The sequence below is a fragment of the Hypanus sabinus genome, chromosome 9 (assembly GCF_030144855.1).
Source record: "Hypanus sabinus isolate sHypSab1 chromosome 9, sHypSab1.hap1, whole genome shotgun sequence".
Taxonomy (NCBI): domain Eukaryota; kingdom Metazoa; phylum Chordata; class Chondrichthyes; order Myliobatiformes; family Dasyatidae; genus Hypanus; species Hypanus sabinus.
The window spans coordinates 165938483-165965413 of NC_082714.1; the positions used below are offsets into that span (position 1 = coordinate 165938483).

The window sequence follows — 26931 nt, forward strand, 5'->3', positions numbered from 1 at the left end:
AGACTGAACAAATTTCTACATGGAGCGGATTCTAGCTGGTTGTATCACCATCTGCTATGGAGAGACGACTGAACAGGATCAGAAAAAGCTGCAGAGGATTGTAAACAGCCAGCTGCAACATGAGCATCAACCTCCCAGCATTGAGGATACCTTTGTAAGGTGATGCCACAAGAAAGTGGCATCCTTCATCAGGACCCCATCACCAAGTACCCATCTTCACCAGGACCCCATCACCCAGTACCCATCTTCACCAGGACCCCATTACCCAGTACCCATCTTCATCAGGACCCCATCACCAAGTACCCATCTTCACCAGGACCCCATCACCAAGTACCCATCTTCACCAGGACCCCATTACCCAGTACCCATCTTCATCAGGACCCCATCACCAAGTACCCATCTTCATCAGGACCCCATCACCCAGTACCCATCTTCATCAGGACCCCATCACCAAGTACCCATCTTCATCAGGACCCCATCACCCAGTACCCATCTTCATCAGGACCCCATTACCCATCTTCACCAGGACCCCATCACTCAGTACCCATCTTCACCAGGACCCCATCACCCAGTACCCATCTTCATCAGGACCCCATTACCCAGTACCCATCTTCACCAGGACTCCATCACCCAGTACCCATCTTCATCAGGACCCCATTACCCAGTACCCATCTTCACCAGGACCCCATCACCCAGTACCCATCTTCACCAGGACCCCATCACCCATCTTCACCAGGACCCCATCACCCAGTACCCATCTTCACCAGGACCCCATTACCCAGTACCCATCTTCACCAGGACTCCATCACCCAGTACCCATCTTCATCAGGACCCCATTACCCAGTACCCATCTTCACCAGGACCCCATCACCCAGTACCCATCTTCACCAGGACCCCATCACCCATCTTCACCAGGACCCCATCACCCAGTACCCATCTTCACCAGGACCCCATTACCCAGTACCCATCTTCACCAGGACCCCATCACCCATCTTCTCATTGCTACCATCAGATAGGAGGTCCAGGAGCTTGAAGACTCACACTCAACATTTTGAGAACAGCTTCTTCTCCTCTGCCATCAGATTTTTGAGCAGTCTATGAACCAGTCTACGAGCAGTACATTTCTATTGCTCTTTTTCGGAATAATTTATTTATTAATATATATCTACTTCTCTTTGTAATCTATAATATTTTGCTGACACAGAGTAACAAATTTCATGACAGATGTTAGTAATATTAAATCATATTCTGATTCTGATTGTGAGCTTCTCTTGCACGGGACCTCTCTTCTCAATGTCAGGTTTCTGAGTGTCAGCCCCAGCAGGGCCAAAGGTGCCCAGTTCCAAACCTCTCAAATGAGAAGGTCAAGGTGTGACTCACGACCAATGCTGAACCAACTCAGATTCCAAACACTCTTTGTGAATCACAGGCTAAAGATCTGGAGCAGAAGAGAGAGTGTGTGTGTGTGTGTGTGTGTGTGTGAGAGAGAGAGAGAGAGAGAGAGAGAGAGAGAGAGAGAGAGAGAGGTATGGTTAGAGTGAGTGTGTGAGGTGTTGATGTATGAGTGAGTGAGAGGTGTGTGTGTGAGTGAGTGTGAGGTGCGTGAGTGAGTGAGATGTGTGTGTGTGAGTGAGTGTGAGGTGTGTGTGTGTGTGTGTGAGAGAGAGAGAGAGGTGTGTGGTTAGAGTGAGTGTGTGATGTCTGTGTGAGGTGTTGATGTATGAGTGAGTGTGAGGTGCGTGAGTGAGTGTGAGGTGCGTGAGTGAGTGAGATGTGTGTGTGTGAGTGAGTGTGAGGTGTGTGTGAGTGAGGAGCGTGTGTGAGAGAGAATGAGAGGTGTATGATGAGAATGTGTGAGGTGTGTGTGAGTGTGAGGTGTGGGAGTGAGTGTGAGGTGTGAAAGTGAGTGTGAGGCATGTATGTGAGTGAGTGTGAGGTGTGTGTGTGGGAGTGAGTGTGAGGTGTGTGAAAGTGAGTGTGAGGTGTATGTGTGGGAGTGAGTGTGAGGTGTATGTGTAGGAATGAATGTGAAGTGCGTGAGAGTGAGTGTGAGGTGTGTGTGAAAGTGAGTGTGAGGTGTATGTGTGGGAGTGAATGTGAGGTGTGTGTGAAAGTGAGTGTGAGGTGTATGTGTGGGAGTGAATGTGAGGTGTGTGTGAAAGTGAGTGTGAGGTGTATGTGTGGGAGTGAATGTGAGGTGTGTGTGAAAGTGAGTGTGAGGTGTATGTGTGGGAGTGAGTGTGAGGTGCGTGAGAGTGAGTGTGAGGTGTGTGTGAAAGTGAGTGTGAGGTGTATGTGTGGGAGTGTGAGGCATTTGTGGGAGTGAGTGTGAGGTGTGTGAAAGTGAGTGTGAGGTGTGTGTGTGAATGTGTAAGGTGTGTGTGTACATGTGTGATGTGTGTGAGAGTGAGTGTGTCTACCTGTGTGAGCGTGTGTGTGCACAATACACACATGACAATCATACTGGAGCCTAGGATCTGGTGAAGTGACTGACACCAGTTTAGTGATGAACAAGCTTGCTTTGTTGTCTCTTGCCATACAATGGCTGCCCTGGATGTGTGTAATGAAATCATCTGGCACTGAGAAAATGAAAGGCAGTGTGAATGAAAGCTACGGAAGTTCAAGGGCACTCTATTTCTGCACAGGGCATCTGCACCAGTTTCAGTAAGGTTCCCCCAGTGCCCCAAGGGCCAAGTTAAACAAATGGTTTGAGTTGTATTCATCAGCTACTGAACTGGCAACAAACATGTCAGGTTACAATAACGGCTGCTCCATTGGCAGTATCTATATGAGTAAGCTACAGAAATTCAGCTTCCTTTCCTGTTGCCAAGTCACGTTGGCACTGTTACACTTTGCCGAGAGGTTACCAGGCATATGCCCCCTGCCGCCCTGGCACAATGGCTAGCACAGGGTGGTAACTGATACTCTGACCTGAACCATTCACTCAACCTCTCTCGCCACACATGCTGCCCAGTCTCATCTCATTTCAGGAAATCTATAACTGCTGGCAAAGCATGTAATCCACCAGCTTTTCCTTTTGTATCAGTCCCTTCTCTCCACATATGTCTACACAGTGCTGGTGACAGATCAGGTCCTGGTGGCAGGTCTCAGCCTGAAACATCGACTGTTTATTCCTCTCCATAGGTGCTGCCTGACCTGCTGAGTTCCTCCAGCATTTTGTGTGTGTTGCTTGAGATTTCCAGCATCTGCAGAATCTCTTGTGTCTTGTGTGACACAACTATGGTTCTTTAGTGTGATGGACTGTAACCATTCAATAGCCCATTCCCATCTGAGGCCAGCAAGTTTTCATTGCCTTGTGACACTTTACTTTGTTGGACCCTAATATTTACAAAAGGAAGATTAAAAACAAGAATGAGTTACAAGAAGGAAACCTTTTAATTAAAAGATAGTGCTGAGCTGCGGTCTCTGTCGTGATCGTGGCGCAGATGTAGCTGTTTTTAGAGTTCAAGAGGTGATTTTGGGACAGAGAGGGGCAATAGAGGTCAGGTTAGGGTTTAAGGACAAGGAGATGGAGGAGTTATGTTTGCAGGACACTGACGTGGAGAGGTGACAAAGGATATCCTCGGTCCAGGCCTCTGCTCCACGCTTGAAAGCCTTGTGCACAGGAGGAACAAGGGCCAGTTAGTCAGTGTGACCAGAGTCTGAGGCTGGACTTCAGTCCAGGGACTGATACCAAAGAACAGAGCTCAAGGTCAATTGGAAGTTCAGAAGTCAAAGATCTTGGAGGCCTCTCCTGGAGTTGGAGGACTGTCCAGGTGACAGGATGGGTTGGGGGGGGGGGGAGAACGGGGCTTGTTTTGCTGTTTTTCTGTTGCTTGTTGTGTTTTGCATTGTTCTGCTGAGCATTGTGGACATACTATGTTGGGACCAGAATGTGTGGTGACAATTGCGGGCTGCCCCCAGCACATCCTTACGTTGTGTTGGTTGTTAACACAGACAATGCATTTCACTGTACATCTGAATGTGAATATAGAAACATAGAAAATAGGTGCAGGAGTAGGCCCTTCGGCCCTTCGAACCTGCACTGCCATTCAGTATGATCATGGCTGATCATCCAACTCGGAACCCTGTACCTGCTTTAGGACTAGAGGGCACAGCCTCAGAATACAAGCACCTTTAGAACAGAGATGAGGAGGAACTTCTTTAGCCAGAGGGTGGCGAATTTGTGGTATTCATTGCTACAGACAGCTGAGGAGTCAAAGTCATTGGATATATTTAAAGCAAAGGTTGATGGGTTCTTGATCAGTAAGTGCATCAAAGTTTGCAGTGAGAAGGCAGGAGAATGGGGTTGAGAAGGATAATAAATCAGGCATGATGAAATGGTGCAGCACTCGATGGGCAAAATGGCCTAATCCTGCTCCTATGACCCATGGTCTTATGATTCTGGCACGTACAGACTTATTAATCATTTAAGGAGTTCTATATGACCACTCAGAAATCAGATCTATGCGAAATCTCCAAAACACTGAAGAAACATTGCAGAATTTGTAGGAGGATGAAAGTTAATTTGATAGTTTAGTTTTTAGACAACAGCCCCTCAGTGAGCAGAACTGTGCCAAGCTGTGAAGTATTTAAAGTATTTATTACTGAACCAAAGCTGCTTCCTTCTAAATTTCCCTGTGCATTAGCCACCTTGTTTTATGGTTCATGTTGCACCCTATCACTGCATTCAAATTTCAAAGATTAAAGTAATTATCAAAGTACATTCATGTCACCAAATAAAACCCTGAGAATCATTTTGTTGCGGGTTTTCACTGTCAGTACAAACAGAAGAAAACAAGCAAAATAGCTATTGAGACGACACGGTAGTGTAGTGGTTATAGCACAGGCGACCCAGGTTCAATTTCCATCGCTGCCTGTAAGGAGTTTGTATGTACATCCTGTGACGGTGTGAGTTTCCTCCGGGTGCTCCAGCTCCCTCCCGCAGTCCAAAGATGCACCAGTTGGTAAGTTAATTGGTTATTGTAAATTGTCCCATGATTGGGCCATCATTAAACTGGGGGTTTGCTGGGCAGCATGGCTCGAAGGACCAATTTTGTGATGTATTTCAATAAATAAATAATAAATATCAAGAACATGAGATGAAAAATCCTTGAAAGTGAGCCCATAAATTGAGAGAACAGTTCGGTGTTGGGTTGAGTGACGTGGGGCGAAGTTATCTAACTGTTCCTGAACTTGGTGGTGTGAGCCCTGAGGCTCCTGTACCTTCTTCCTAATGGCAGCAATGAGAAGAGAGCATGGCCTGAATGGTGGGGATCGTTGATAGACAGCGCTCCATGCAGATGTGCTCAAAGGTGGGGAGGGCTTTACCCATGATGGACTGGGCCATACACACTACTTTTTGTAGGCTTTTCTATTCAACAACATTGCTGTTTCCATTTCAGGCTGTGCTGCAAACACAGTTGAGGCCAATCCCACGCTGTCACCTTAAAGAAGCTGATGAAGCAAAGGATTCCAGCTGCAGATGCAGTATATGGACAAAGGGCAAACTAGAGGGAAAGTGGGTAATGGACAAAAACACCAACAGATTCTGAGAAGCCCATGGTATAGGTTAGAATATTCAGTGCAGGTTAAAGTTACGCAGAGAGCGCAGGAGGATGGGGGTGAGAGGACAATATATCAGCCAAGATGGAATGGTGGAGCAGACTCGATGGGCCAAATGGCCTAATTCTGCTCCTTCTGGTCTATGGGGCTCATCAAGCAAGGCCAGACTTCCGAAACTTTGCTAAGAAAATGTTATCAAAGAATTGTTTCATTCCACTTATGAGATTAATTCTTTGTTGCAATACTCTATGTACTCTGATAGTGAACATGCCTTCGATATCTCAATGCAAATTGCAGGCTTCTTCTGCATATATCAAAGCACACTGAAGATTTCAAGCAATTCCCTGGGTCTTTCAGGAAAGGCAGATGAATACTGAAAATTTATTTTGTCGACAAAAATCTGACTCTTGATATTACACCAGCCTAAACTATCACAGGCAATGAATTCTCTGCTCTGGCATTCAAGTGCTTTTTAATAGAGTTTTTCCAATTCATCCCACATGGACTGGGAATTGCTCTGTGTTGCTGCAGACTGAATGTCATTTCGATTGTGTCATCTTGTCAAGGCCTTTTATTGTTTTTCATTTTCATTCCCAGGATATATTTATTTCTTCCCTGAAGATTTGATGTGCTCACTTGCCATTTAAGAAAATATGAATCGTAAATTCTAAACCGTTCAATTTGAGATTTAACCTTTCCTTCTCAGAAGGTCAGATCTCTGTAGGAAGCTGAAGACATTCCCTCTGCCCAGCTCAGAGTGTACAGAGCTGGTGTGTACCCCTGCGCTCTATTTAAAGACCCATGATTCATTCAGGCACATCTCTGCCATCAGATGTAGGAGTTTTGAATGTCAGCACGCTCAGAAGTTGGTGCTGAAGTAGACTAAAGATTACAAACTCAAATCTAATCAGTTAAACAGCTGATGAAAGCAGACCAGACAGAGCAGGAAGACTGGAGACATTGTAATGAGTTGGACATGATGATAAAGGTTCTGGACACCTACAGATGGAGACAGACAGGAGTACAGGGTAGACAAAGAGAGGGGCATGAAAAGCATGCATCACCTTGAACTGGTGATGGATTAGGGGAGATTTCATCAAGGACACATACCCTCCCACACCCCATTTGTGTAGATGTATAATACCAGTGTGTAAATTGGTACATTCCTGCTCAAACTCTCTTTGAAGAATAAGGTAGATTCAGAAGTCTTGGTAAAACATGTCCAAACATCGTGGATAATGTAACTGACCTGTGACAGACAACACCTCAATTCAAACTCTGCAAGCGATTGGTTGGACTGCACAAAGGAAACACTCCAGTGGTCCCACAAGGAGGCAACATGAGTGGATACTGTAAGGTGGTAGGAATCACAAACACGAGGAAATCTGCAGAGGCTGGAAATCCAGGCCACACACACAAAATGCTGGAGGCACTCAGCAGGCCAGGCAGCATCTATGGAAAAGAGTGCAGTCAATGATCAGGCTGAGACCCTTCACTGGGACTTGATGAGGTGGTTGGACTGGTACGTGAGATACTTTTCTTCATTAACTGTGCTTGCAATATTCTGAAACATTAGTTAGGAATACCACATACATTTCTGGTAACCACATTGCAGGACATGACTGGACTGGGGAGGGTGCAGAGGACACTGCCTGCATGGAGCAGTTCAGGGCTGGAGAGATTGGAGAGTCTGGGTCTCTTCTCCCGGAAGCGGAGGAAGAAGCAGGAAGAATCTGAAATGAAGAGAGAGATAGATGGGGTAGAAAGAGAGGAATCTTTTCCTACAGCAGAGGTGGGGGTACTTGATGATGGATGCTGCTTTCTTGTGCAAGCACTCCTTGTAGAGGTACTCCAAAACTGGGTAACTATCCACACCTTCTGACTCTGCTCATTCCTTTGACATGAGGAAGAGTGAAAGAAATCACCGGGGCTCAGGAACACTGGAGAGTCCACATATGCAAAAGGTTGACACCACTGTGGTCTGGGATAGCATAATGAAGTCCTCACTGGTTTAAATAATTGACATGAATTGAATTCCTGCAGCTCATTCTCCATCGCTACTCTATCAACACTCCCGACTCAAAAAAATCCCCACTGTTGCCTGCCAACATGACTGCCCAACCTGGAGCAGGCTGCACTTTCACAGAGCAGTGCAGACTGTACATGGTCAGTTTGTATAGGGATAGGAGGACCAGGTATGGGACCTCTGATCTGCATCAACCATATTGGTTCACTGGGATCACAAAACCACTCCAGAGAAGAGGTGAGGAGGTGAGTCACTCACCACCAAACAGCTCCCTCCTGTAGGCACTGATTTTTGTGGGTGGTTTGGTTGGGGTCCTGGCTAATGGGCGGGTCTCAGTGATGAGGAGGCAGCCCAACTCTCCTGGTGGAGATGGTCTCTGCCTGACACTTCAGTGTCAACATTATGGCCGTGTGCCCGACTGTTGTCCAGGTCTTGCTACGTGGCGGTCGGGCTGCTTCATGAGCTGAGGAGCTGTTTTGGAGCCAAACTCTGTACCACCATTAGTGACCACCCCAATACTGGCTTGGACAGTGGGCAGTAGATGTGGAAAGTGGAAGTTGATGTGGACAATGGACAGTGGATGGTGAATGTGGACAGTGAACATGGAGGTGGATGTGGCAAGTGGATGGTGAATGTGGACAGTGAACATGGAGGTGAATATGACAAGTGGATGTGGAAGGTGGATGCGGACAGTGGATGTAGAAGGTGAAAGGTGGGTGGTAGATGATGGCTGCTGGATGTTGTCAGTGGGTGGTAAATGATGCGATTGTGGACATTGTCAGTGGATGTGGCCAGTTAATAGTGAACATTTTCGGTGGACAGTGGGTAGTGGACGGTAGCTGCTGGATGTTGTGGGTAGATGGTGGATGTGGGCAGTTGATGGTGGACTGTAAACATTGGTGGTGTGAGGGACATGCTGGACATGGACGGTGGATGGTGTAGCAATGAAAGACACTCTAAGGAATTTCTGCATGTTTCAGAATGTGCTCCATGGTATGCTGAGTACTGACTGTGGGTGTGTCGGTCCTCTGGGCCACAGAGCAGTGAGGGGCAGCTTAGGAGAAGGAGCTGACAGCAAAGTTTGTTCTCAAATGGATCTTTTCACATTACACCCTGTCACATTGTTCTGTTGTTTGAAGTCTCTCAATAAAGCACTCTACACCGCCAACATGCAGAACATTCGAAGGATATTATCAGTGTTTTGTTTAATCCTAGAGAAAACAATACTTCCTGAGAAAGAACTCTAATAATTCTTGGAAGGAAATCAGATACACCTTCTGGGACCATTTCCTCAACTGTGTGGTGCCTGGGTGATGCTTGGCCAGACCCAAGCAGAGGACACCTCGGACACAAACAGTCTGTGACCAGCTCCATGGATCTCAGTCCAGTGGCATCTCCACTGAAAAGCAAATCTTCTGAAAGGGATTCTCAGCTCAGCAAACAACAGCACTGGAACTCAGTGTCCAAAACTCAGTTGCAGACTGGCAGGAACCCTGTTCTCCACTGTATGAACCATAGGTACTGACTACCACAGCAAGATTTCACAATCTGCCCTCAGCATGTGAGTGTTGTCCTGCCCCTGCCTGTCCACAGCTGCTCGGAGAGGGGCACATTCCCTCCTGACCAGCTGAAAAACTGTCTTGCCCCTGCCCGTCCACAGCTGCTCGGCGAGGGGCATATTCCCTCCTGACCAGCTGCTGATTTATATGTTTGATCAGCCCACGGGTTGTTTAAGAGTCCAGACCAGGCAGAGCTGGTAAGGAAGGTGGTTTTATTCCCCTTTGCAAAGTAGTGGGGGACATTCAAACATTCAGCCGTCTCATGCACATTCTCCTGAGCCTGTGCATCTTAGACCATAAAACATAGGAGCAAAGTTAGGTCATTCGGCCCATCGTCTGCTCTGTATTCCATAAGACACAGGAGCAGAATTAGGCCATTTGGCCCATCAAGTCAGTTCTGCGATTCCATCATGGCTGATCCTTTTTTCCCCTCCTCAGTCATTTCCCAGCCTTCTCCCGATAACCTTTGATACCGTGTCCAATCAAGAACCTATTAAGCTCTGCCTTAAATACATCCAACTACCTGGCCTCCACAGCTGCCTGTGATAACAAATTCCATACATTCACAACTGTCTGGCTAAAGAAATGTTACCATATTCTCTGTTTTAAATGGACACCCCTCTATACTGAGTCTGTGCCCTCTTGTCCTACTCTCCCACTATGGAAAACATCCTTTCCACATCTACTCTGTCTAAGTCTTTCAATATTTGAAAGGTTCCAATAAGATCTCCCCTCATCCTTCCAAATTCCAGTGAGTACAGACCCAGAGCCATGAAACGTTCCTTGTATGATAGCCCTTTCATTCCCAGAATCATCCTTGTGAACTTCTTCTGAACCCTCTCCAATGCCAGCACATCTTTTCTTAGATGAAGAGTCAAAAACTGTTCGCAAAACTTAAGGTGAGGTCTCACCAATGCCTTATAAAGCCCCAGAATCACATCCCTAATCTTCTAATCTGAAAAAGCTTTTACCATCCACTTTGATATTGTTTGCTAGCTTGCTTTCATATTTAATCTTATCCCTCCTAATGATTCTTTTAGTTGCTCTCTGTAGGGTTGTAAAATCTTCCCAATCCTCTGCCTTCCAACTAATTTTTGCTTTGTTGTCCTTTCACTCTGGTTCCCATCCCCCTACCAAATTAGTTTAAACTCTCCCCCCAACAGCTCTAACAAACCTGCCTGTGAGAATATTGGTTCAGGTGTAACCCGTCCCTTTTGAACCGGTCATACCTCCCCCAGAAGAGATCCCAATGATCCAAGAACCTGAAGCCCTGCGCCCTGCACCAGCTTCTCAGCCACGCATTTATCTGCTGAATCATCCTGTTTCTACCCTCACTGGCGCGTGGCACAGGCAGCAACCCAGAAATTACTACCCGGGAGATCCTGCATCTCTGCTTTTTACCTAGCTCTCTAAATTCAGAGCCTCTTTGCTTTTTCTTCCTATGCCATTGGTATCAAGATGTACCAAGGCATCTGACTGCTGTTCCTCTCCAAAATGCTGTAGATATGATCCAAGACATTCCTGACTCTGGGAGCCCAGCAGTGACTCTACTTTCTGCGAAGGCTGAGGAAAGTCCATCTCCCACCCCCCCATCCTCATCACATTCTTCAGAGGTTGTATTGAGAGCATCCTGAGCAGCTGCATCACTGCCTGGTTCGGAAATTGTACCATCTTGGATCGCAAGACCCTGCAGTGGATAGTGAGGTCAGCTGAGAAGATCATCGGTGTCTCTCTTCCCTCCACTACAGACATTTACACTACATGCTGCATCCGCAAAGGAAACAGCATTATGAAGGACCCCACACACCCCTCATACAAACTCTTCTCCCTCCTGCTGTCTGGGAAAAGGCACCGAAGCATTCGGGCTCTCGCGACCAGACTCTTTAACAGTTTCTTCCCCCAAGCCAATAGACTCCTCAATACCCAGAGCCTGGACTGACACCAACTTACTGCCCTCTACTGCGCCTATTGTCTTGCTTATTATTTATTGCAGACAACCCTAAAAGGCGGACTGCAGGCCAGGTCCGGACTGCGAGAACCAAATGTCTGGACCACGCCGACCCGCTGGCACTTATGGGAACGCGCCTGTCATAACATGTAAGTAAATGTGTGCTGTTCTATTTATTTTAACCTCATCGCCCGTAGAGCACGCGACCTACCGCTTTCTGGTCAAAGCTGAACCTTCTGGAGAGAGACGTTCACGGGAGAAAGCTTCACTTTCCACCTCTGCGGGAGCATTGCCAGAAGAATGAGAAGCGGGAGGATCCAGTGATGAAGGATTTTGTGATGAGCCTGGCAGAAAACTTCAGGGAACGATTTGAATGCTCCCCTAAACTCTCCGGTGACGTCCCCCTCTTCCTGAGACGGCCGTTCTCCGTTTCGGCTGACGGCCAGTGGACTGCAGAGGCCAAAAGGCTGGTGCCTTCCATAGATGAGGCAACTCTTCAGATGGAGGTCTTGGAACTGGGAACATCTGATTTGCTCAAAGCATAGCACAGGACGTTGGGGTGAGTGACTTTTGCATCAACGTGGTTCCCCAAGCTCCATTCAAAAACCCGAGAGCTATTTCAATGCTCCTACTCACACTGTTCCCCTCCATGTACATGTGTGAGTCATCGTTTTCTTCAATGAACTCTATCAAGAACCAGGACAGAAACGGACTCTCCAATGCACGTCTCGGCCAGTGCCTCAGGATTGCCACAACAGAATACAGGCCTGACATCAGAAGGATTGCCTCATCCCGTCGCTGTCACTTCTCTCTCTGATAGCTGACAGTTGTGATAACTGAAGTCCTAATTAAATGGTTGGTTTTGGACTCATTTTGTTTCAAGAGTGCATTTTTTTTCTTGTGTGACCCACAACACCGGCTTTGAGAATCCTAGGCCTAAATTATTACTACCACTACTACTAATAATAATGATGGTAATAGCAGCAACAACAACATCTGCCCATAGAACAACTCACTGGCGCAATGAAAAACAACCCTGGACATTTTGGCCCTTGGCTTGGCATGCTTGACATAATTTTGCCCTTGTGGAAAACTAATTGGGGAACCTTGATTTATTGTAATGCCTGCACTGTTTTGTGCACTTTATGCAGTCCTGGCTAGGTCTGTAGTCTAGTGTAGTTTTTTTTTCTGTGTTGTTTTCAGTGTAGTTTTTGTACTGTTTCGTGTAGCACCATGGTCCTGAAAACCATTGTCTTGTTTTTACTGTGTACTGTAGCAACAGTTATGGTCAAAATGACAATAAAAAGTGACCTGACTTGACCTGGTGGGCAACATACCATCCGGGTGTCTCGTTCACATCCACAGAATCTCCTGTCTGTTCCCCTCATGACTGAGTTCCTATCACTATCACTCCCTTCTTCTCCCTTTTTTCTTCTGCACCATGGACCTATGGTCAGTAACCCGGTCTCTGTTGCGTTCCTCTGGGAGGCCACCTCCCACAACAGTATCTAAAACAGTATATTTATTATTGAGGGGAGTGGCCACAGGGTCCTCTGCGCTAACTGACTATTCACATTTCCATTTCTCCTGAAGGTCATCCAGCTCCTCGCCTCCTGCAACTTCGGGGTGACTCCTTCCCTGTAACTTTGATCAGTGATCTCCTCTCTCTCCCATACAAGCCGAAAGTCATTCAGCTGCTGTTCCAGATCCCTAACACAGTCTTTAAGGAGCTGCAGCTGGATGTACTTCAAGCAGATGTAGTTCCCTGGGAGACTCCGGGTCTCCCAGGCTCTAGTATCTGGCATGAAGAACACACAACAGCCATTTACTACACTAAGTACAGTAACAGAAAATAAAAAAGGAACCTTACAGAAGCTTACCCAGAGCTAACACCTCTTACCAGCTGAAGCCTCCTTTGAGCTAAAGCCTGACACTCCTACTCTCACCACTGGCCGCCCCACTTGACCCTTCTGTACTTTAAACAAGTGTTGCCGACCTGTGAGAAACCTCGTCTCTGTGGCCTGCTGATTGGGCCACCTGAATGAACCTGAAAGACTGCAAAGCTCTCCTTTTAAACAAGTATTGCCAACCTATGAGAATCCTCATTGCTGACCTGTGAGAAACCTCGTCTCTGTGGCCTGCTCCTGCTGCTGATTGGACCGTCCATCATGGCTGACTTATTATTCCTCTCAAATCCATTCTCCTGTCTTCTCCCTGTTACCTTTAACCCTGACTAATCAAAAAACTATCAACATCCGTTTTAAATATACTCAATGACTTGGCCTCAGCTGTCTGGCAATGAATTCCACGGATTCACCACCCTCCAGATAAAGGAATTCCTCCTCTTCTTTTTTCAAAATAGACTTCCTGCTATTCTGATGCTGTGCTCCCTGGTCCTAGACTCACCCACTATACCCACCTTTCCATATCTACTCTATTAAGGCCTTTCAATATTCAATAAGTTTCAATGAAAGTGCCTCTCATACTTTTAAATTTCAGTGACTACAGGCCCAGAGCCATCAAACACTCCTCACATGTTAACCCTTTGATTCCCAGAATTATTCCCGTGAACCTTCTTTGGATCCTTTCTGATGCCAACACATCTTTTAGATAAAGGGCTCAAAATTGCTCACAACACTCCAATTATGTTCTGACCAATGCCTTATTGATGCCTCTTGAAATGAATGCTAACATTGCATTTGCCTTCCTCACCACCGACTCAACTTGCTACTTAATCTTTACAGAATCCTGCGTTTAGACTCCCAAGTCCCTCTGCACCTCTGATTTGTTTTATTCCTTCAACCGAAGTGCAGGACCATACACCTCCCTTTACTTTATTCCACCTGCCTCTCTGCCCATTTTCCTAATTTGTCTAAGACTCCCTGCCTCCTCAACATTACCTCCACCCCCCTCCAGTTTCTTCACATGGTCCGCAAACCTGGGCACTAAGCCATCAATTCCGTCATCCAAACTATTGACATATAATTTGAAAAGAAATGGTCCCAACACAAACCCCTGTGCAACACCACTGGTCATCGCCAGGCAACCAAACAGACCCCCTTTATTCCCACTCTTTGTCTTCTGCCAGCCAGCCCATCTCCTACATATGCTGGTATCTTTCCTGTAATACCATGGGCTCTTATCTTGTTTAGCAGCCTCATGTGTGGTACCCTGTCAAAGGTCTTCTGAAAACACAAGTAAACAACAGCTACGGACTCTCCTTTGACTATGTGGCTAAGCACAGCTCCAATGTCATATTCCAGTTTGCTAACAACACCACTGTCACCAGCTCAAAGATGGTGGTGAATTAGCACATAGGAGAGAGTTTGAAAATCTAGCTGAGTAATGCCATAACAACAACTGCTCACTCAATGTCAGTAAGATCAAGAGGCTAATTATTGGCTTCAGGAGTAGGTCCATGAGTCAGTCCTCATCGGAGGATCAGAGGTCAAAAAGGTAGCAAGTTTAAATTCCCTGATGTTACTGTCTCAGAGGAACTGTCCTGGGCTCAGCATGTAAGTGCAATTACAAAGAGAAAGCATGGCAGAGCTTCTACTTCAAGGAGTTTGTGAAGATTCAGCATGACATCTAAAGCTTTGACAAACTTCTATAGATGTGTGGTATAGAGTATATTGACTGGCTGCATCATAGCCTGGTACAGAAATACCAATGCCCTTAAATGGAAAATCCTATAAAAAGTAGTGGTTTCTGCCCAGTCCATCAGGAATAAAACCTTCCCCACCAATCAGCACATTCGATGGGTTGAGATGTGTCTATTTTAATGCAAGGAGTATTATGAACAAAGCGGATGATCTTAGAACCTGGACCAATACTTGGAGCAATGATGTTGTAGCCATTACAGAGACTTAGACGGCTCAGGGACAAGAATGGTTACTTCATGTGCCAGGCTTTAGATGTTTCAGAAAGGACAGGGAGGGAGGCAAAACAGGTGGGGGCACATCACTGTTGATCAGAGATAGTGTCATGGCTGCGGAAAAGGTGGACATCATGGAGGGATTGTCTACGGACTCTCTGTGGGTAGAGGTTATGAACAGGAAGAGTCAATAACTCTACTGGGTGTTTATTATAGACCACCAAATAGTAACAGGGACATCAAGGGGCAGATAGGGAGACAGATTCTGGAAAGGTGTAATAATAACAGGGTTGTAGTGATGGGAGACTTTAATTTCCCAAGTATTGATTGGCATCTCCCTACAGCAAGGGGGTTTAGATGGGGTGGAGTTTATTAGGTGTGTTCATAAAGGTTTCTTGACACAATATGTAGATAAGCCTCCAAGAGGAGAGGCTGTACTTGATCTGGTATTGGGAAATGAACCTGGTCAGGTGTCAGGTCTCTCAGTGGGAGAGCATTTTGGTGATAGTGATCACAATTCTATCTCCTTTACCACAGCATTGGAGAGGGATAGGAACAGACAAGTTAGGAAAGTGTTTAATTGGAGTAAGGGGAAATATGAGGTTACCAGGCAGAAACTTGGAAGCATAAATTGGAAACAGATGTTCTAGGGAAATGTACAGAAGAAATATGGCAAATGTTCAGGGGATACTTGCGTGGAGTTCTGCATAGGTACGTTCCAATGAGACAGGGAAAGGATGGTAGGGTACAGGAACTGAGGTGTAAAAAAGCTGTCATAAATCTAGTCAAGGAGAAAAGAAAAGCTTACAAAAGGATCAAAAAACTAGGTAATGACAGAGATCTAGAAGATTGTAAGGTTAGCAGGAAGGAGCTTAAGAATGAAATTAGGAGAGCCAGAAGGGGCCATGAGAAGACCTTGATGGACAGGATTAAGGAAAACTCCAAAGTATTCTCCAAGTATGTGGAAGAACAAGAGGATAAGATGTGAGAGAATAGGACCAATCAAGTGTGACAGTGGAAAAATGTGTATGGAACCGGAGGAGATAGCAGAGGTACTTAATGAATACTTTGCTTCAGTATTCACTACGAAAAAGGATCTTGGTGATTGTAGGGATGACTTACAGCGGACTGAAAAGCTTGAGCATGTAGATATTAAGAAAGAGGATGTGCTGGAGCTTTTGGAAAGCATCAAGTTGGGTAAGTCACCAAGACTGGACGAGGTGTACCCTATACTGCTGTGGAAGGCAAGGGAGGAGATTGCTGAGCCTCTGGTGATGATCTTTGCATCATCAATGGGGACGGGAGAGGTTCCAGAGAATTGTTGGTTTGCAGATGTTGTTCCTTTATTCAAGAAAGGGAGTAGAGATAGCGCAGGAAATTATAGACCAGTGAGTTTTACTTCAGTGGTTGGTAAGTTGATGGAGAAGATCCTGAGAGGAAGGATTTATGAACATTTGGAGAGGTATACCATGATTAGGAATAGTCAGCATGGCTTAGTCAAAGGTAGGTCGTGCCTTACAAGCCAGATTGAATTTTTTGAGGGTGTGACTAAACACATTGATAAAGGAAGAGCAGTAGATGTAGTGTATATGGATTTCAACAAGGCATTTGATAAGGTACCCCATGCAAGGCTTATTGAGAAAGTAAGGAGGCATGAGATCCAAGGAGGCATTGCTTTGTGCATCCAGAACTGGCTTGCCCACAGAAGGCAAAGAGTGGTTGTAGATGGATCATATTCTGCATGGAGGTCTGTGACGAGTGGTGTGCCTCAGGGATCTGTTCTGGGACCCTTACTCTTTGTGATTTTTATAAATGACCTGGATGCGGAAGTGGAGGGATGGGTTAGTAAATCTGCTGATGACACAAAGGTTGGAGGTGTTGTGGATAGTGTGGAGGGCTGTCAGAGGAAACAGTGGGACATTAATAGGATGCAGAACTGGGCTGAGAAGTGGCAGGTGGAGTTCAACCCAGATAAGTGTGAAGTGGATCATTTTGGTAGGTCAAATATGATGACAGAATATAGTATTAATGGTAAGACTCTTGGCAGTGTGGAGGATCAGAGGGATCTTGGGGTCCGAGTCCATAGGACACTCAAAGTTGCTGCACAGGTTGACTCTGTGGTTTAGAACGCATACGGTGTATTCGCCTTCATCAGTCGTGGAATTGAATTTAGGAGCCAAGAGGTAATATTGCAGCTATATAGGACCCTGCCCAGACCCCACTTGGAATACTGTGCTCAGTTCTGGTCGCCTCACTACATGATGGATGTGGAAACCATAGAAAGGGTGCAGAGGAGATTTACAAGGATGTTGCCTGGATTGGGGAGCATGCCTTATGAGAATAGGTTGAGTGAACGGCCTTCTTTCCTTGGAGCGACAGAGGATAAGAGGTAACCTGTTAGAGGTATATAAGATGATGAGAGGCTTTGATCGTGTGGATAGTCAGAGGCCTTTTCCCAGGGCTGAAATTGCTGGCACGAGAGGAAACAGTTTTAAGGTGCTTGGAAGTAGGTACAGAGAAGCTATCAGGGGTAAGTTTTTTACGCAGGGAGTGGTGAGTGCATGGAATGGGCTTCTGGCAACGGTGGTGGAGGTGAATATGATGGGGTCTTTTGAGAGACTCCTGGATAGGTACATGGATCTTAGAAAAATAGAGGGCTATGGTAACCCCAGGTAATTCCTAAGGTAAGGACATGTTTGGCATAACTTTGTGGGCCGAAGGGCCTGTGTTGTGCTGTAGGTTTTCTATCTACATGGAGTATTGACCCAGGAAAGCAGCATGTATCATCAGGGACACTGACCATCCAAGCCATGCTCTCTTCTTGCTGCTGTCATCAGAAAGAAGGTACAGGAGACTCAGGACTTACACTGTCAGGTTCAGGAACATTTATTACCTGTCAACCATCAGGCTCTTGAACTAGAGATGGTAACTTCATCTGCCCCTCATTAAAATGTTCCCGCATCCCATGGGTTCACTTTCAAGGACACGTCATCTCAGGTTCTCAATATTTATTGTTTATTTGCACAGTTTGGTGTCTTTTGCACACTGGTTGAATGCCCAGGTTTGTGCGGTCTTTCATGGATTCCATTATAGTTGTAATTCTATTATGGATTTACTGAGTATGTGCATAAGAAAATGAATCTCAGCTTTGTATATCATGACATGTATATAGTTTGATAATAAACTTACTTTCAATGTTGTCTATTCTGCTTGATATTTCCTCAAAGGATTTCAATAGATTTGTCAGGATTTGTTAAGGATACCATGCTGACTTTGACTTACTTTAGTACCCTGAAACCTCATCCTTAATAATGGACTCTAACATCTTCCCATTTGTTGAAGTCAAGCTAACTAGCCTATAATTTCTTCTCTTCTGCCTCCCTCCCTCTTTAAAGAGAGGAGTGACATTTGAATTTTTCCAGTCCTCTGAAATCATTCCAGAATCAATTGATTCTTGAAAGATCATTACTAATGATCTTGGCAGAGGGGATAAATACAGAGAGATGCCTTCTGGTCATTGAGAACATGATGGGCCAAAAAGCATATTTCCTCACTGCTTAACTCTTGTAACTTCTAAAAATACAAATCTTGAGCATTTTAACTCAGTAGCTCTCTATGGGTTGAGTGCATGATCTAAAACCCTCCATATGAGGCAGGGTCTCCCCAACATTCCTTCAGTATCCTGCCCTTAACCCTGCCTCCTCATCACACTGCCAGCCTATGGGTAATTAATGTCCAGATACTCCCTGGCATGAGCTTAGCCTCTGTAAACCCGCACAACTCTCCAAAAACAGCCTCAGCTCTGTCCATGTGCCCAGTAATTGATTCCGGAAGCTTTCTCTCTGCAGACGTTAAACCAAAGGGGGCAATCATTTCCTGGTTTCGAACAGCGATGGAAACTTGGGCTCGGGAGAAAGGAACATAAATTTGGCAATTACACGGTAATTAAACTCAGCACTGATAAAAGTCACAGATGGAAGCTCATTTTAGTTTGATCAGTTGGGATGGATTTGGGGTAAGATGCATGGGTTGACAATGTCGTCATGGCAACCCTGTTAAATTGTGCACCGACTCAGTGCTCACCTCCTGTACGTTTTCGAGAGGGTTAAAAGTTCAGTCTAATTTGATCAGATGTCACTTCTAATATAGTCATGAGTCCTTTTTATTTCCCAATGTCATATTTCATTACACGACTCAATCACTTCAGAGGTCAAATGGTCGCAAAAACGTGATTGTTGAATAATGATATCAGCCAGATTTAACTCCAAGCTGCTTGAGTTGGTGGAAAGCGAAATTTTGACTTCGTTTCATCACCAAATGTATGGAGACCGACTCTGTTTGCAGACAATGGCCCTCTCGTTGAACTTAGTAATCAGAAAGCAAGATGTTTTAACAGTGGACAATGAGTTTTGATGTGTGAAGGGGCTGGGATGGACATCACCTCCCCGCCCTGCCCCTCCGGGAGAGGCTCAGCAGGATGTTCTTCACTGCAATGGCATTAATGAGCAGAAATTCGATCGTAATGCCAAGGCTGTGGAGGCATATCCACGGGAGAGGGACCAAAGAGGGGGAAAGAGGAGAACCAGTGAGGGAGGAGTGAAGGTGAGGACCATTGGAGGGGGGGAGGGAGAAGAGGAGAAACATTGGAGTGGGGAGGGAACAGAAGGGGAAATACTTGGTGAATCTGAGGGGAATATGAAGAGGTGTAGGTATAGTCCACATGACCTCCACAAATGACAGTGTGGGGACTGAAGTCTGGGAAGTTTGTAAAAGAAGACAAATAAATCATTGAAAGTGACAGTCATTGTCAGAGTGCAGGGGAGTGGAACTAATCCAAGAGTTCTCTCAAAGGGGCCAACATAGTCACAATATGCTGTATTTCACTCACTGACGCAACAGGTTAACAGCAGACATAATCTCACAGGCTCTCCACTTCCACTCTTCTACAAAACACCTAGACATCCACAAGTCATACATCAGGCTACTGCTTACTGATTACAGCTCCGTGTTCAAACCTTCATCACAATTACTAATCAAAACTTCAAAACCTGGGCATCTGCAGCTGGATCCTTGACTTCCTCATTGGGAGACTACAATCCGTGTGGATTGGAAATAACATCTTCTCCTTACTTACTATCAACACAGGTGCACCTCAAGGGTGTGTTCTTGGCTAACTGCTCTACTCTCTCTATGCCCATGACTATGGGGCTAGCCACAGCTCACATACCACTTATAAATTTAACAATAACTTCACTTATTGTTGGCAGAATTTCAGATGGTGACGAGGAGGCATACAGGAACGAGATAGAATAGCTGGTCGAGTAGTGTTGCAACAGCAATCTTGCTTTCAAAATCAGTAAGACCAAGGAATTGATTGTGGACTTCAGGAAGGGGAACTTGGGAGAATATGCTCCAGTCCTCATCGAGGGGGTCAGCGGCGGAAAGGGTGAGCAGTTAAAGTTCCTGGGCTTCAACATCCCAGATGATCTGTCCTGGGCCCTAACACACCGATACAATTATAAAGAGGGCACACCAGCGAGTTAATCTCAGTAGGAGTTTGAGGAGATATGGTAAGTCACCAAGGGCTCTAGCAAAATTATACAGATGTACTATGGAGAGCATTATGATTGGATGCATCACGGTCTGGTATAGAGGCTCCACAGGGTTGTAGTTCCATTACAGACACGCTTCTCCATAAAGGCCATCTTCAAGAAGTGATGTCTCAAGAAGGCATCATCCATCACTAAGGACCTTCACCATCTGGGACATGCCCTCTTCTCATTACTACCTTCAGGGAGGAGATACAGGAACCTGAAGACCCACACTCAATGATTCAAGAACAGCTTCTTCCCCTCCACCATCAGATTTCTTAATGGTCCATGAACCCATGAACACTACTCCATTATTCCATTTGTTGAACAATTTATTTGTTTTTTTGTGATTTATAATATATTTTCATGTCTTGCAGTGTACTGTTGCCACAAAACAGCATAATTCACAATATTGTGGCGACCCATTTCCTGGCACATCCGAACCGGCTCACAATTAGATAGCCTACAGGGGTTTGCGAGCACAGAGCTTTGGAGCCTCTGCGCCACGGGGGGCAGGTTGAGGGAGGCTTAAAAGTGAGGCTGAGTTTTTCGAATAAAGTTTTTTCCTTCGACTGCAGTTACCGACGCCGTGTCATAATTTAAGCGCTGCGTGTAGCACACCGCTACAATTGGTGACCCCGACGGTCCAAACGATTTTTGGACCAGAAATGACCGACGCCGCCTCTGTTCATGCGGTTTCGTTGAAACTGCTGGGTTTCTGGACACAGCGACTGAACCTATGGTTCCAGCAAGCCGAAGCCCAATTCCACGTTTGCCAGATCATCTCAGAAGACACCCGCTACTACTACGTGGTGAGCTCCCTCGACCAGGACACAGCAGCCCAGGTCGCAGAGTTCGTACAGTCGCCCCCGGCAGACTGCAAGTACACGGAATTCAAAGCCCTGCTCCTCAGGACTTTCAGACTCTCACGGCGCGAGCGGGCTGCCCGTTTACTGCACCTGGATGGCTTGGGCGACAGACCTCCATCGGCTTTAATGAATGAGATGTTGTCTCTAGCCGACGGACACACACTCTGCCTCATGTTTGAGCAGGCATTCCTGGAGCAGCTGCCCGAGGACATACGCCTGCTGCTGTCTGACGCGGATTTCAGAGACCCCCGGAAGGTGGCAGCCCGGGCGGACTTGCTGTGGAACGCCAAAAAGGTGAGCGGGGCGTCCATCGCACAGATCTCCCAGCCACGCTCCCGGCAGCAAACCAGTCCAGGCCCGGCCGCAGAGCCCGCCAACCCCCGGCCCAATGAACACTGGTGCTTCTACCACCAGCGGTGGGGCGCAGAAGTCCGCTGTTGTCGCCCGCCCTGCAAGTTCCCGCTGGTGGCTACGGCGGCTGGCCATCGGGATAGCCTCCTGTAGGTGTGGGATAGAAGGTCGGGACGCCGGTTTTTGGTTGATACTGGTGCCGAGATCAGCATTTTACCTCCGACGAGTTACGACACCCGCAGCAGGGCACCGGGTCCCCCCTAAGGGCCGTGATTGGCAGCACAGTAAGGACCTATGGCACCCGTCAGGTGCAGCTACAGTTCGGCTCCAGCCAGTTCACGTGGGACTTCACACTGGCTGCCGTAGCCCAACCGCTTCTGGGTGCGGATTTTTTGCGAGCTCACAGCCTACTGGTCGACCTGCCCAGGGAGAGACTGGTACAAGCCGAGACCTTTCAGACGTTCTCCCTGGGTGCAGCCCAGTTGCCAGCCCCTCACCTCGGCTCCATCACGCTGTCCGACAACGACTTCACCAGGGTCCTGGCGGATTTCCCATCGGTTCTGGCACCGCAGTTCACAGTGGCCATGCCCCGACACGGCGTACAGCACCACATTCCGACCCAGGGACCACCCCTCCACGCCCGCGCTCGGCGGCTTCCCCCGGACAAGCTCCGACTGGCGAAGGAGGAGTTCCAGAGGATGGAAGAATTGGGGATCATCCGGCGGTCCGACAGCCCATGGGCCTCCTCCCTGCACATGGTGCCCAAAGCGACGGGAGGCTGGAGACCGTGCGGCGACTACCGCAGGCTGAACGAGGCTACCACACCGGACTGCTACCCTGTGCCGCACATTCAGGACTTTGCAGCAAACCTGCACGGCGCACGGATCTTCTCCAAGGTAGACCTCGTCCGAGGGTACCATCAAATCCCAATGCATCCTGACGACGTCCCCAAAACGGCTCTCATCACCCCGTTTGGCCTTTTCGAGTACCTCCGCATGCCGTTCGGACTGAAGAATGCCGCACAGCCGTTCCAGCGGTTAATGGACGCGGTGGGACGGGACCTGGACTTCGCGTTCATCTATTTGGATGACATCCTCATAGCCAGCAGCAGTCGTCAGGAGCATCTGTCCCACCTCCGTCAACTCTGCGCCCGACTGAGTGAGTACAGTCTTACAATCAACCCCGCCAAATGCCAGTTCGGACTCGATACCATTGACTTCCTGGGCCACAGGATTACTAAAGACGGGGCAACCCCTCTGCCCGCTAAGGTAGATGCGGTCCGCCACTTCCCCCGACCCACCATGATCAAAGGCCTTCAGGAATTCGTAGGTATGGTCAATTTCTACCACCGCTTCCTCCCTTCAGCTGCCCGGATCATGCGCCCCCTGTTCGCCCTGATGTCGGGTCCGAGCAAGGACATTACCTGGGACGAGGAGTCCGCCGCCACTTTCGTTCAAACGAAGGAAGCTTTGGCGAACGCCGCAATGCTAGTACATCCCAGAATGGACGCCCCTACCACCCTCACAGTGGACGCATCAAACACGGCAGTCGGTGGGGTGCTGGAGCAACTCATCACAGGTCGCTGGCAACCCCTGGCGTTTTTCAGCAAACACCTGCGGCCACCCGAGCTCAAGTAAAGTGCTTTCGACCGGGAACTGTTGGCTCTCTACCTGGCAATCCGGCATTTCAGGTACTTCCTAGAAGGTCGGTCCTAGAAGGTTTCCAGCAGGTTCGTTTGGCATGGACTCCGCAAACAGGTCAGTGAATGGGCCAAAACGTGCATGCACTGCCAGACGGCCAAGGTGCAGCGGCACACCAAAGCCCCACTGCAGCAGTTCCATCCCGCCCACCGGCATTTCGACCACATTCATGTGGATATCGTGGGCCCCCTGCCAGTGTCGCGTGAAGCACGGCACCTCCTGACTTTCGTGGACCGGTTCACAAGATGGCCAGAGGCGGTCCCGCTCACCGACACCACCTCCGAATCTTGCGCCCGAGCCCTGATCGCCACCTGGATATCTCGCTTTGGTGTACCAGCCCACATTACCTCCGACAGAGGCGCCCAGTTCACCTCCAGCCTGTGGTCAGCTATGGCCAGCCTTTTGGGGACTCAGCTGCACCACACAACTGCCTACCACCCATAGTCGAACGGGCTAGTGGAGCATTTCCACCGTCACCTGAAGTCGGCCCTCATGGCCCGCCTGCGAGGAGCCAACTGGGCGGACGAGCTTCCCTGGGTCCTACTCGGCATCTGCACAGCGCCCAAGGACGACCTGCACGCCTCGTCGGCCAAGTTGGTATACGGCGCGCCCCTTGTCGTCCCCGGGGAGTTCCTACCAGCCCCACGGGGGCAAGAGGAAGATCCCGCAGCAGTCCTGGGCAGACTACGTGAGAAGCTCGGTAACCTGGCCCCCATACCCACTTCACAGCACGGGCGGAACCCGACCTGCGTACCCAAAGACCTGCAGAACTGTAAGTTTGTGTTTGTACGAAGGGGCGGGCATCGGCCACCGCTGCAGCGGCCATACGAGGGGCCGTTTATGGTGCTCCGGAACAACGGGACCACGTTCGTGCTGGACGTTGGGGGGAAGAGGAGGTTTTCACGGTGGACCACCTCAAACCGGCCCATGTGCACCTGGCACAACCGGCCGAGTTTCCAGCACCTCGGCGCAGAGGCCGACCTCCCAAGCAGGTTCTGGCCCAGACTGTGGACATTGGGGGGTGTATCACCGGTTCTGGGGGGGGGGGGTTATGTGGCGACCCATTTCCTGGCACATCCGAACCGGCTCACAATTAGATAGCCTACAGGGGTTTGCGAGCACAGAGCTTTGGAGCCTCTGCGCCACGGGGGGCAGGTTGAGGGAGGCTTAAAAGTGAGGCTGAGTTTTTCGAATAAAGTTTTTTCCTTCGACTGCAGTTACCGACGCCGTGTCGTAATTTTAGTGCTGCATGTAGCACACCGCTACAGTATGCCAGCAATATTTCTGATTCTGATTCTGACTGTGGGGGATGCTGTTCTAGGTTTTATGGACTGAGACACTCATGGTGTCCATGGAGTTACAGAAGGACATTCTATAGGAAGCATTCTGCAAGAACTGGTGTCTCTGTTGTCCAATGTGCTCAGCACATGTCACAGTGGGCAGGGTTGCGGAGAAGGATTTGAATAGGGCATGAGGCTTGTTCAGGGAGAGGTGATTACTACCCCAGTTCCTGCACTCTCTGCAAGGCAATGCTTTGTTTTAACTATGGAATCAGGAACAGAACAGACATGCCAACATGACTGTAGCATGCTGGTAGTTTCAGATTTACTTGTACAAGTAGTCTAATGTATGCTTATTGGTTTTGATCTATTATTGTCAATTGTACTGGGATGCCGGAGTCAGTGTGCCTTCCAGACAGATCACTCCATAAAATATATTGAGTAAGGAGAAAACAGAGTGCAGGATATAGTGTTGCAGCTACGGAGAAAGTGCATACACTGGGTCTACAACAGTATGGCACCTCAAACCTAGGGAGGGCCTCTTTATTTATTCCAACACAAAATGCAGGAGGAACTCAGCAGTTCAGGCAGCATCTATAGAGGTGAATGAACAGTTGACCCTTCAGGGAAAGGAAGGGGGAAGAAGCCAGAATAAGAAGGTGGAGGGAGGGGAAGGAGTACAAGCTGGCAAGTGATAGGTAAACCCAGGTGAGGAGGAGGGAGGGTGGGATGAAATAAGAAGCTGGGAGGTGATAAGTGGAAAAGGTAAAGGGCTAAATAAGAAGGAATCTAATTGGAGAGGACAGTGAACCATGAGAGAAAGGGAAGGAGCAGGGGAACCAAGTGATCAGGTGAGAAGAGAGATGAGAGGGAAACCAGAATGGAGAAGGAGTGAGAAGGGGAGAAATTACCAGAAGGTGGAGAAATCGATATTCATGCCATCAGTCTGGAGAATACCTGGTCAGAATATAAGATTGCTGTGCCTTCAATCTGAGTTTAGCTTCATTGCAGCAGTGGATGAGACCACGGGCTGACATGACAGAATGGGAATGGGTAGCCATAGGGAGATCTTGCCTTTTGTAGATAGAGCACCTTTACTTCCTTCAACCATTGCAGCCCTTTTGGTAAGGGTGGGGAGGCTGTTTTACAAATTACACCAGTGAGAGATTTCCAGGCCAGGTGACCAGATGGATATGGTCTCTCCATCTGGACCAGCATCTCTACCTACCAGACACATTGCGGTTTGATTTCTCCCACTCCTCAGGAGTGTTTCCAGGAATGAGCAAGTTCATCACAGACGTAACTCACCTGATTAGCTGGCAGGTATTCCTGGCTGCCGTCTGTCAGGCTCATGTACATATTGTCCCCATCAAACTGAAACAGAAGAGAGAAGAGAATACAGCATCTGAGAATGAAACCGATGCACATAACATTCTGACTGCAAGCCCCTGAGCCTCCCAGCAGCTCTTGTGTGAGCTGGGTCCTTGTTAATCACACAGTAGCTTCATCCCTTGAACACTGTGGGGCTCTGTGTAGACCACCCACCTTCAGGTAAGCACTATCCTGACCCAGGTCTCAGCCACACACCTCTATCAGATCACCTCTCATCCTCCATTGCTCCAAGGAGAAAAGGCCAAGTTCATTCAACCTATATGATAGAGTCTTTGAAGAGACACCTGGATAGGCACATGGAGCTTAGAAAAATAGAGGGCTATGGGTAACCCTGGGTAATTTCTAAGGTAGAGACATGTTCGGCACAACTTTATGGGCCGAGGGGCCAGTATTGTGCTGTAGGTTTTCTATATTTTCTATTCTCATAAGGCGTACTCTCCAAATCAGGCAACATTCTTGTAAATCTCCTCTGCACGCTCTCTATAGTATTCACATTCTTCCTGCAGTGAGGTGAATAGAACAGAACACAGTACTCCAAGTGGGGTCTGACCAAGACTCATGCAGCTGTAACATTACCTCGCGGCTCTTGAACTCAGTCCCACTGTTGATAAAGGCCAACACACCATACACCTTCTTAACAACACTGTCAACCAGCATAGCAGCTTTGAGTGTCCTATGAACATGGATCCCAAGATCCCTCTGATCCTTCACACTGCAAAGAGTCTTACCATTAATTCAATACTCTGTCTTCAAATTTGACCTACTAAAATGAACCA

General features: G+C 47.7%; 1 protein-coding gene across 3 annotated transcripts in view; it reads right to left on the reverse strand.

The window, feature by feature from the left end:
* tox2 (TOX high mobility group box family member 2) overlaps positions 1 to 26931 on the reverse strand; it is a 234866-nt gene that overhangs the window by 97952 nt on the left and 109983 nt on the right. For all 3 annotated transcript variants that reach the window (XM_059981069.1, XM_059981067.1, XM_059981066.1), the window contains exon 2: positions 26072 to 26137. In XM_059981069.1, the coding sequence (XP_059837052.1) occupies positions 26072 to 26137 (66 nt within the window). The remainder of the gene's footprint in view (positions 1 to 26071; positions 26138 to 26931) is intronic.